A 12,669-nucleotide genomic window follows, 5' to 3' on the forward strand; every position below is an offset into this window, starting at 1 on the left:
GGAAGAAGCGTGTCCATCGAGGAGGACATCCCGTGCTAGGAGATCTCCTGGGGGGAGGACGGCAGGTGAAGAGGCCCCAGCCCGGGCAGGAGTGGCCATGGCCCCAATAGCTCTGTGGCAGGCGGCTGTGGGGCTCTTGGCTGGCGTGTCAGCTCCGCCAGCGGCATTGCAAAGAGATAATCTGCTCTCTGGTGATACAAAAATCACAAATTGTTTTTTACTGTTTTCTTCAGCAGCTTTTTCAATTATTCATATCCCTCTGCCATATCATCCCATCATCTCTCCACTGTCTCTCAGCTGCCAGACATATTTAAGCTGCCTGCCAGGCTCCTGGCAGCCATCTCTTTCCATCCCTCAATCCCTCCTGCACTGCCCATAGCCCAGCGCTGCCACGGAGGAGGGCCAGGCTCATGGCCTGTGGTCCCCATTGCTCTCCCTAGGCCTGGGGCAAATGGTGCCACAGGGCCCCAGCTCTGATGTCTTGGATGCAATGAAGATGGCACGGGTTTTGCATGTCACCGCGGCGGAGGATTGCAAGTTAACACCTTGTACTGGGGTCCTTTCCTGTGTCCACGGTGGTTACTAATGAATTTATTTTAAAAAATATGTATTACACCTGTAGTCTTATACTAATTAGACCTGCTGCTATGATTCTTCATTGTAAAACTGGACTTAAAACCAGGGCTGCCCCTCTCGGCGAGGCGGGTGGGGTACGGCCCCTCAGCAGCCCTCACCAGCCCTGCTCAGGCCGGGGCAGCGGCAGGGCCACCCGCCGCCAGCCACTGCGAAGCGCTGGGTTTCCAGCCCTTATCCCCCCGCACTCCTGGAAGAGTAAACTTCCCATTACATTTTCCATCACTCCATTTTCTCCCTTTACAAACCTAGACTACTACCTCATTCTCCAGTAATCACAGCTAGTCACTCTCATGTAGCTTCCACCCACAATACAAAAGCAAGCCCTAAGTGCCGTATTTGGCACCAGGGTGTGCTCACTGGTGATGGTGGATACTTTCCCCTTGCTTCCCAAAGCTTTCTTGATTCACTGATGTCACCGCTGCTCCAGGATGGCCTTACAGGGCACTTTTCCATGAGAAAATGGTCCTAAATAGTTGGCTTTTACCTTATTTGCTGTGATGCTCATGTGAGTATCCTCAGACCTGAGCGCTGTCCTGCCCTCCCCAAAGCAGAGCTAGGGGCATGTGTGCTACCCAGGGCACTGGCCGCAGAGGCCCGCTGGCGTGGGGTGCCCAGGGTGCGTGTACTGGGAGGGAAATGCTGTTCTTAAATTGCCATCCAGCTTCTGGGACACGGCCTGGGGGCTCTGCCGGACACAGCGTTGTGCTGGCTGGGTGTCCGAGCTCATTTAGCACCTCGTTGACCATCCCTGCCTGGGCTGCGTCCGGCTCTGCAAACACTGCCATCGCTGCGGGGAGCCGCTGGGCGAGCGCGGGAGAGCGGCTCCCGCCCCGTGCCCTTGATCCCGTACAGCCCCTCTGCGGCACCAAGAGTTCAACATTCATTTCATGCGGTTTCTTTCTATCAGTCCCAGACAGCTGGTGCGAGGGGGTGTCTGCGTGGGACCCCCGGCCTGGCGTGGGTGAGGGTAAATGCCCACGCAGAGCTGGGGGAAGGAGCTCGCCTCGGCGGAACGGGCTTGGGGATGGGAGAGAAGGGAGGAAAGGGAGGGAGAGGAAGGGAGCACCTGCCCACAAAGTACAGCAATACTTTAAATACCTTCTTTCTCCTATTTCAGTCTAACAGGTTTTAAATAAAGCAACGTTTCATGGTTTTGCCATTGTTAAAAAGAGTTTTCGGAAGTCTGGTGCTTCCTTGCAATGACAGGTAATAGATCTATTGATAATGACACAGTGCATGCATGAACGAGTATTTAAAATCTCTCTGTACTATGAAATACCTAACAGTGCCAGAAAAAACCCTCTCTAATACTGTGGGTGTGTGCTAAAACGTGTATTTCTTTTCTTGCTAATTCTTCCAGGGCAGTGGGAAATGTTGCAGTGCAGCTGACAGCATCTCTCAAGTAATGAAATGCTGCGATTCAATGGTTTTCCACACTCACAATGGCATCACCTTCTTCCCATTTGTATTCCTCCAAGAGGCTTAGCAAGATGAGAAAAGCTACTTCAGAAGCAATTGCAGCGTGTCTGCAATTGACTTGTGGGTTTGGGGCTTTTTTTAAAGGCTTTATCTGCTGTAACACCTCTTCTTATGTTAGAGAGAATTTAGCGAGGGGTAAATAGCTAATTGCATTAGCAGATGTAATTTCTCCATAGTGTGAGTTCTACTGACTGAATCACAGAGTAAAATGCTAAAAAGGAGTTTTATTCTAAGCTTTTTGAAGGGCTACCAAAGTGGCATTTGCAGAGGAGATTTGTATAGGTCTGAGTTAGAGAAAGGTGGCAAGTTTTGAGGAGGTCTAGATAGGAGAAAATGAGGTTTAAAACCAGTGGGGTTTCTTTTATCAAATACTTGCCATGGTTGCAACAAAAGAGTGTCTGCAACTGCAACTGGAGGAGCAAACCATTAGCGCAACAGAAGGTCAGTGGTGGAGAGCATTATTAACCGGCAGCTTGCATTGTAAAATGATTTTCCCTCCACACCAAGGAGGCATTTATCTCTGAATTTTTACATGATGAACACGCAAAGCACAGATTTAAGGGCATCTGATAATGTTAATCCAATTATAGTTCTAGTCCAACATCCCTTAAATGCTTCTTCAGTTCTTTTATCAGGAGACTTAATTCTCTATTATGAGTGAGTGAATCAGAGATATGAGGAAAATACCAGTTCTTGTTACTGAAGAAACTGAGTGTTTCAGTATAGCCCGGTGCTATGAATCCCAAGGATCCAACAGCACATTCTGTGTCCCTCCCTGTAAAGGAATTGTAGGCAATATTTCTGTTGATTTTTTTTGTTTGTTTACCATCCCACATGCTTAAAATGTGAGTTCTAGCTCTTAAGCTATTATGCATCAGTCATAGTAACACATGTGATGTTAATTTATTAAATGACAGGTAACGATAGCTGACTGAGCACATTGAGCCAAGGTGTCATGCCTGTAGAGTTGACTGTACTTAATCATCAAAGGGAACTGAGGGCCAGTGACATCAAGAGCTAAAGTACGCAGAGATTTTGGTGCCCAGTTTGCAACCCCAGTGACCTGGCTTCCCCGAGCACCCAGCACCCTGTTGCAGGCCACACTGGACACAGAGATCCTTCTGGCTCCATTGCTTCAAGCTAATTTCTGAGACTCCTTGAACTGTCTGGTCTTCCCTGAACACGTGCTTTCGCATCCAGCTGGAAGCACTGACGGCAGCAGCGAGCTGGCCATGCTGCTCGCCTTCACCAGTGCCCATGCTCCGTGAGCGCCCGTAAGCAGTCTGGTGGAGGGCAGATGTCTCATGCCGCAGGTGAGTGAGAAAAATGGAGCATTGGGGAATTAAATTCCCAGATATTGCAGGCAATAACGTGATGTCAGCTCTTTCATAAACTCATTTTCTGTTGGAAACAAACCAGATTTACTGCTGTTCCAACACCTCATTGCAGTTATGCTTAGAAACCTCAGATGTGCAGACAGGGACTCCCGTCTTGCTGTCCTCAGGTACCGGCTTGCTTGGCATGTCTTGCTCCTCACCTGACGTTCACCATCCTGGTGCGATCACCATGAGACTTTTCCATCCTCACAGCCTTTGGTCACACACGGGGGCTGCCATCTCACCCGTCCACCAGATGGAAACCTCCTAAGAGCGTCTCTCTTCACAAGCACATTGAGTCCATCATTTTGAAAACGGGTGACTGGAAGCATACACGTATTTCAGACGAGATCTCACCAGAGCCCTCCTCAGCCCTCACGGTGCCTTCCTACCCACCCACACACTCCAGTCCTCCTCTCCCAATGTATTATCCTTGCCTCTATCTTAATTAGGCCACCTACATTTGCAGGACTGACAAACAGGGCTTTGGGAGGATATTTAACTATTTAATGTATTACTTCCCTGCTTGGAGGGAGGCCACGCAACTAGGCCATCCCTAGCAGCGGTCCGGCCTGTTCTGAACAATTTCTGAGACAAAGATGACGTAATTTCCCCGAGATGCACTAGAAGGGGCCTCCAGTTAGTTAGGGAGGTTTGTCTATCAGCCCGTATAAGCCTTCCTTGCTGCCAAAGATGATAACATCACCCGTCATTGCTGACCTTTGAGAACAGCTCATTATAGCACCCCTTTGCACAGCCACACAGTTAGCACGCTCCCTCTGGTCTTTTGCGTATGAAACATACCCAAGTGCTTTAATTTTTTCCTCACAAGTTAAAAACCATCTGCTTTTTTTCTCTCCTGGACTCTTTCAAAATTGTCTGCATTGTCCTTAAAGTGTGGCCCCGTGGTCCAGACACAGTGCCAAGCTAAGGCTTCTGCACGGCTTAGCCTGGAGCAATGGTTATCTCCCTCCCCATACGAACAGGACCGCTGTTAACATCTTCCAGAGTGATCTTCGCTTTTTATGCAGCAATATCACAATTTGATTCATATTGTGTTTGGAGCCCAGCTGTAATCTGTGGATTATTAAGTCCAGAACTGCTGCTTATCCAGGTATTTTTCATTTTCATTTCATTTGTGCTTATTTATTTCCCTCCTGAATGCAGTATTTTCCACTTTTTTTTCACAGCAGTTTATCTCACTGATTCCTGACCTTCCCTCCAATTAATCAAAACCATTTTTGAATTCTAATCAGGCCTCCCAGCCTGCAACCCTGGCAAGCCAATACATTCACTGGTTGTATACACGTAGCCCTTAATCCCTTTGTTAATTGCATTAATGACAATATTTGCCAGAGACAGCCATGAGAGACTCCTGCTGGGCTCCCCTCCTTTCCTCCAGGTTTGATATTTTCTGTGTTCTCCTGCTCACAGAAAGCAATCAATCAAGGCTGTGTGCTCGCTCCTGTACTTTTGGGGGCTTTCTGCCAGTGCCATTGGAAGTATTTAATGACATTGTGAGGGGATTATTCCCTTCCCCCTTCTCCACAGCAAAGTTCCCCAGTCTGCAGTACTCCCGCGCTCAGGGAAACTGGCCAGTTCGCTTCCCCCTGCATTCCCTTTGGCTGGTGATTGCGCCCTGATGGCCCACTCAGTTGAAGAGGCAGCGTTCAGTGCTAATCACTTTGCACATGCAGTCAATAATTGCTTTGATTTCATGATCAGCCTGAAGCAAACCAAACTACATATCAGCCTGCAGCACGGGGATGCGCAGGCCACGCTGTTATTGTGACAATCATGTTCCTCCTGAGGCTGGGCAGAATTTTGGCTCCCTGGGGAACAGACCGACGCAGAAGTGATGGAATTGCTCAGTGCACAGCCCACCGTGGCTTGGGAAGGCTGCCCCACCACCCGCGGCCCACGCAGCACTAGGAACCACGCTGCATGCTTGCGGGGCAGGTACCTCACAGGAGTCGTACGCCTTCTGTAGCACGGAATATCTACAAGAACGCTCAGCCGCTTCAATGCCTTCGATTGTTTGCAAAATAAAATCATCAAATAAGAATCCCAATGATGAAATTTATTATTGTCAAATGTGTGGCTGTAGGCACACGCTCAGAAATGTAGTACTCTATACCCTTTGTTTAGGTGGCCAACTTGAAAATACCAATGATGATCTACAGTCACTCGCACTTCAATGGCAATGAACATAAATGCATAATGCTGTCTTGAAATAAAACCTGAAATCATACCACATCCATTCAGTGTCAAAGAAGCAATAATCTGTCATGGAGTGCTGAAGAAAATTTGTACTATTGCCATAAAGCATTCTGAAAGAAAGTAAAAGAACACATTTCATACGAAAAACACGAGCAGTACGAAACAACAACCTAACAATGTGAACGGACACGGTCAGTCCTTCTGAAAATATTTCTGCCGTGATGGCATCAACCTGCTCCCGCACACGCGTTCACATGCGTGAATCTCATGCAGCGACCTGTGCTGTGGTAGTTCACCGTGGTCATCAAAAAGAGGCAGAGACAACCTCTGGCAGGGGGGCCACCCCCACGGAAACCTTCCCTGACCATTTGCCCATTTGTCCCAACAGTCCTCGGTGACCTAACAGCCCTCTGCCACTTTCTCCAGTTGACCCACGTGTTATCTGAAGTCTCAAAACTGGACCTGGTACACTAGCTGAGGCCTTATTATTTTGAGAGCAATGAAAGGATTCTCTCAGGTGGCCGATATTCCAAACTTCTACTTAGACACCTTCCCCTCAACGTCCATTTTATGGTCTATAACCTCAGGCACCGTTTTGCAGAATTGCTGCACAGCCAGAAACTACTGCAACTGTGTAGTAGGATTTTGTTACTTAAGCACTCTTACCTACTTGCCCTGATTGAATTTGCTCCTCTTTCAGGTATTTTTTCTAATTCATAAAAATAATTTCAAGTTTTAATCCCATCTTTGGAAGCAATTAAACTATCTCCAGTTGATATAATCTGCTAATTTAATAATCATCTTTTATATATTGCATCATCAATGGAAATGACTGAATAATACCAAAAGCAAGATGGGTCCTATATATACATAGGAACATCAATTGCCGTATTTTTCCAGCTTGGTGATGAAAGAGTGACAGCATTTTTCTCAACAGTCTAACCAGTTTTGTAGTATTTCGTAACACCTCAAATGAGGCCGTTATCTCCTGCTTCGCTTTTGAAATGTCACGTTAAAGCAGCCATTTCTCTCTTTTATTCTGAAGCTCATTGCACTGCTTTTCAAGAAAATTGTTTCAAAAGTGTGTATTATAAACAAATTTTTATTGGTAGATGTAAACCTAGGTCTAGACTTTTTTTAATTGACTATTTAATGATTCAATGATTATCCCTCTTCTGTGAAGCCTGGAGGAAAAAGGCATTGAGCATTTCAGTTTTCCCTAGATTTACTATTTGCTCATTCTTTTGTTAAAGAATGGACTCAGCTTTCCTTCCCCTTCTAATATGGGTTTTACTAGGCTTTAGCAGTGATAATTTATTTTGTGTTTTTCTGTCCTTTTTCACACATACCTGTGCTTTTACATTTATCCATAGCAACATATTCTCCCTTTCTGTTCTTCTTGATTTTTCTGTTTAAAGAACTCCTGATACAGTCATAATAGCCTCTTACTCCGCTCCCTGGTTTCCCACTGCATTGGCATAATTTGTCATTATGTGTCCTTTTATTAGTTCTCAAAGATGATAATCATTTATCATTCTGATTGTTTCAGCCATCTTCTAAAGTATTCTGGAGTGAATTTCATCTGTCCCTACTTAGGTGAGAATTTCCAGCTTTTCAAAATGTGTCTTTTCAGAGAATACCTGCTCTCCCGAACTCTGTTCCTCTCCTTCAGACACCTCCCTGGGGGACCACACTTAAAGCTTCTCGTCTATAGAAGTGAGCTGATTTGCAGTAAATTCTATTGTATAGGTTGCCATCTTTGCCTAAAATTACAAAATTCTATTTTGTAACTATGATCAAACTGGTTTCTTCCTCCAGATCAGCAAACAATTCCTCACTAGTCAGAATCAAACCTAAAATAGTCACTCTCAAATTGCATCCTTCCTCATTTGTAGGAACATTTGTACAGTTTGCACCCTGCCACGGCATTTTCTGCACCTATGACAAAGAAAACATCTGTTCCAAGATGGATACCAAAGGAAGAGAGCTTTCGTCAAGGCCAACAGTTTCCCTTTCAGGGCAACTGATCTGTCACCTGATGTGTCACGGTTTACTTTCTTAAACATAAACACTCTCTGCTACTCTTCAGTCATAGAAAATTATCAGGTTTTGGTAGCAGCTAGCATTTCTCGGGAAGGAATACAAGTTTTGTGCTCCATCATTCGTAAGAATAAAGCCAGAAGTAAAAATGGCTGCATATGATATTTTGGAGAAATTCAAGTTCTGACCATTAACTCTCATCTCTAACACTGGAATGACTGAGGCTCCTGTGTGAGTCTACATAATGATTCTCATACGCATTACAGAACCAAGATGTCAAACACACAGGGAATGTCGCAAGTCTGGAAGAAGTCTCCTTTTCCCACTAGAACACTTAGTCCACTGATCACATCTATTTCTTTCCATTAAATATGTTAGATTTAGAGTCCAATACCAAACAGAAGGAAAAAGAGCAGGGCCGAAGAGAATAAGCTCATACTTAGGCTGGATAGAAAAAATAGTTTTGATTAAGTAATACCTATCTTTAAAAGTTCCTTCACTTGTTAAATGAGTTCTTAAATCAGTTTTGAGACTAATCTTTGGATTAATAAAAGGTGCTGGTTAAATCAGAGCTAATAAATTACTCTAAGCTGAATAAAAGAAGTTTGTTGTTTTGGCCTTAGAATGAAAACCTGTTAAATAAATGGGCCACTGGGAACCAATACAAATGTCAGCATAAAGACTTGTCTAACCAAATGAAACAACAGAAATATAATATTAATTCAGTTATTTCTAAAGTGCCAACACTGTAAGTACGAAAAATGAATGCAGAAGCTGGAAGGAGAAGAACACCACCACCATTCAGTCGATTTAAACGTATTCTTTATGATGCACTTTCATCAAAATTTGTAGTTGCCAGGTATCAAATTTCATTCATGCAACATCAATCCACTAAGAAATACATATTTTGGTGACAAAATTAAAGTCCATATTTATGTAAAAACTGTTTTGAAATAAAAATAAAACAAGATTTATTTTTACAAAAAAAATTTTTTTTTTTACTAACAGAATAATTATCTGGAAAAAGTAATTTCCCACATGAGATAGTTAAAGGAAGTTAAATATATTTAAAAATGGAAGATTCTGCATTTACATAGTTATATGCCATTAATATTGAAGATATGCTTTCTAGCAAAAAACTTCTCATGCTTAAAAAACGCACCGCAGTTTTATACTGTACATTACAACATATAGTAGTAAGAAATAGAAGTAGTAAACAGGTTATATGCAAAGAAAAAAGTTACATTACAAGACAGTTACAACTGTGACACAAAAAAATAAAATGTTCCGTTTTAACAGTATCTGAAGGCAATTCACAATCGTTTCAGGAGTTTTGTGAAATTTAAGGCCATTAGTTCTAAATAAAATGTATCTGACACAAACTCACAAAACCGTGTATTTTGTAAAAACTGTACATGCAAAACCATTTTATAATAATATATGAACAGGCATATAATAAAATTTTTGGGTAGTTCCGTACACAAAATTGTGCACAAAGCAACATGGTTGTGCAAGTTTTAAACCAGTTAATTAACATTATCATTCATGCACCCTGAATGGAAATGTGATTTAACGACAATATTAAAACCCAAATATTAAGAGCCAGCATCCCTTTGAATGGGCAATCTAGACAAAAAAAGTTAAAATTTTAAATTAAGTCTAAAATGGTCCATTATAAAACATCTGCTGTAATCACTTCAAAAGACTTTTCTGATGCAAAATTTCCAGTGCTTTAAGGAATGCATGATAAGATTTAATGAGCTCAGTGAGTCAACTATAATACTCTGATAGTTCTGATTTGAGGTAATTTCCTTTAATTACTTATAGCAAGTAACTCTTCTAATTTGCTTCAGTAACTAGTTTAAAAAGCTGTAAACTTAGATAAACTTAGAAATTGGAGAGTCTCTGAAAAAATACACATACCTCCCCCTCAAAGTTTGGAGTTAGTCATAAGTCATATGCAATTATGTTATTTACATTTTAGGAGTTTATTCTCAAACTGTGAGATGAATGGATTACTGAGCACTGATTGAAGCAATTCAGGTATTGGAAAACACATAGGTATTTGTCCTTTTCTTAGCTTTCATTTGTGTTTGTCTGGACAAACATTCAAAGAGATATTGCTTCTCTTATTATCTTGTGACAAACTATTGCAAGCTAGAAGACATGTGAGTCAATATTCCAAACTTTTATTCTTAAGAATAGTTATAAAAGTACTGAAATTTAAAAATAGTAACATGTAAACATTGATACAGAGTAATAGCATTCCTATACATTTATATACACACAGTATTCAGAGAGGACAATATCTTCTGAGTTGAAATCCTGACTTGTGCTTTCCCCTCCAATAAATACATCAAAAAAGTAGGGTTTTTTGTCAAAAAAAAAAAAAAAAAAAAAAAGACTCAGAGAGAACATCCACATTTTGCTCCTAGCATTTAAAAGCTTTCCAGTTGCTCATGCAACCATAGGAGAATTTTGGTATGTGAAGAGAATTTTTCTAGCTCCAAAAAGTTATCAGAAGCTACTGCTGCTGCATCCAGAGACTCTTGACTTGTGATAAATGCTAAGCACTTTGGAGCAGTCATATCTGAGTCTGCAACACATGAATCGGGGGTGTATAGGGTGGTGGTGCAGGGGATGGCTTTATTCCTCTGACTCTCATGTAGGACAGAAACTGCTCTGGGATCTCAGCTAAAACATCTTTAGCAAGTCTTGCCATGCTTAACACGTGGTTTCCACTTCTGTCAATGTAATCTCGGAATGGAACAAACTGCAAAACAAAAGAGACATTCACACAGGTCATTATGCAGACACAGAGTACATCTTACAACATAAAAATAAGAAAGTTTTACCTAGGGAGTTAGAGTACATGAATATGCTACCTCACACACTTTAAATATATATATTTTGTATTTTATATTATATATTAGATATTTTATATAGTCACGTTGTATCTCAATTTTTAAAATTCCATCTTCTAATAGAAACAGTGCCATGCTTTCACTTGGGTGAAGTTCTTCACATAAGCCATGGCTAGTGCAGATTGCTAATTACATATTTCATTGATATATTTGGTTTATATCTCAACCTTTTCACACAAGAAGGTAATTCTGCCTCAGAAAGCTCTTCCTAGCTTACGTTTCCTGTTCGTCGGGCTCTCCTACCAGACTGCCTCTGCTCTGGCAGTTTGGGAATAGAATTTTTGCCATCTGAAGTGAACAAAACAGAAAGGATGACTTTATATCCTTGACCATTTTGCATTATACCTAGTAGAACTATGAACCACCTGAACACGTTTTATATGATACTAACAAATGCATAAAGAATCTAAGCAAAAAGGATTGGATTCAAAAAAGAACTTGTTATGTGATACACAGATTTGCAACACCTAAAAAGTTATCTGCCCAGCTCTGGCTTGATTTTCATAATAATTAATGAGATGCTTATGCTACTGGTATAGAAAAAAAAGAAACAATCTAAAATCCTTGATTTTTATTCACAACAGACAGCATGCAACGATGTAGTGGGTTAAGCTAGCTAATAGGTTATGCCAAAGGGAAAGCTGATTTGAAATTTTGCTTCTTGCTCAGATTTTGGAGCCTATCTCAGGGCAACAGACGGGTGACTTTTCAAAATTGGGATTCAACGTCCAAAGCTACTTCTGGTACTGATGCTAGGCTACGCTATGCTGGAATTCAAAGCCTAATGGTGCCTTTTTCCCCCCCTCACAAAACAGGCAAGATTTAACTGTTAACTGTTGTACTCCGGGATAAAACTAGAACTGACTGAGAAGTCAGACCTACAGATCTCTCATCTCCTGGCTGAACTCTAAAATCTGAAGACTCTTTTGCCCATTATTACCAACCAGACAAATTTTGCTTTCTTGGATGCACAGCAACCAAGGCTACAGATTAAGTTCCATTTTTTTAAAAAGCATTGAAGTTTTCAGGATTTAGGGGAACACTGAATTACAGTGAGAGTTTAGCCTACACTGTATTTCTGAGATCCTTAGAGTTTTCCAGAAAAGACAGAGATAAACAAAATAAATCTAGTAAATATATTAAACAAATAAAAAAACTCGGGGGGGGGAACAAAACCAAAACCCAACCAAAACCAAAGACAACAGTTCAGCAAGAAAGAAATTGAAATTAATTAAATCATTTTTACAACAACTTTGGAAAGCATTTATCACCCTGGACTTACAAAACATAACCAGGCATCCGTCTCCTACTAAAAGGTTTTTAGAATTCAAGTAAGAGATGACTCTTGGCATAACTGCTGAAAAGGATCTCAAATTGCCAGAAAAAAGGCTTCAGGCCTAGGTATTCGAACTATGTTGAATTAAACTGAAACCTGTCACCAAATCAAGCGTAAACAGCTACTGATTCGGGCATTTCCCCAGGAAGCAGTAGATCTGCAGTTTCTTAGAAGATGATGACTTAATCACAGAACTGTTGAAGCTAGAAGTGATCTCTAGAGATCCTTTAGTCCAACCTTGCTGCTCAAGCAGAGCCAGCTAGCGCAGGTTGCCATAGTCAACAAGACTACAAGAGTAGTCAGCAAGACTATTCAGTGAGAGTAGCCTTTCTTCCAGATAGGAGCATCCCTTTCCTCTTCATTGTGTTGTGTCCAAGAACGTATCAGGCATAATGGCAGGAGAACAACAGGCAAAAAGGAACCTGATTTTAGGGTATTAAGCCAGGAAGCAAGGTATCTGCAGTTCCATAATCAGCTGTCTTAACTATTTCCATGTTTATTCAGTAACTCTTCAATGCAAGAGACAAGCACATACTGTGACATTTACTAGTACTGACTCCTCCATTTCATAACAAAAGCTCTAGCAGTTTTCAGCAGCCAGCCCAGCACAGCCCTGTTTCAAGTGGTTCTTCCTTCTTAAACTCCATCAACTTTTCTG

At 41.8% G+C, this 12,669-nt stretch overlaps 1 protein-coding gene across 1 annotated transcript in view; it reads right to left on the minus strand.

Moving 5' to 3' along the window:
• Positions 1–10,181: 10,181 nt before the first annotated feature.
• The window catches only part of CPNE8 (copine 8), a gene marked incomplete at its 5' end in the record, with an annotated part of 110,655 nt that continues 108,167 nt past the window's right edge, over positions 10,182–12,669 (minus strand). The window contains one exon of the mRNA XM_082311147.1: positions 10,182–10,524. Coding sequence (XP_082167273.1) covers positions 10,336–10,524 — 189 coding nt within the window. The 3' untranslated portion in view covers positions 10,182–10,335. The remainder of the gene's footprint in view (positions 10,525–12,669) is intronic.

Source organism: Platalea leucorodia (genome assembly GCF_965183815.1).
Source record: "Platalea leucorodia genome assembly, chromosome: 4".
Lineage (NCBI taxonomy): Eukaryota > Metazoa > Chordata > Aves > Pelecaniformes > Threskiornithidae > Platalea > Platalea leucorodia.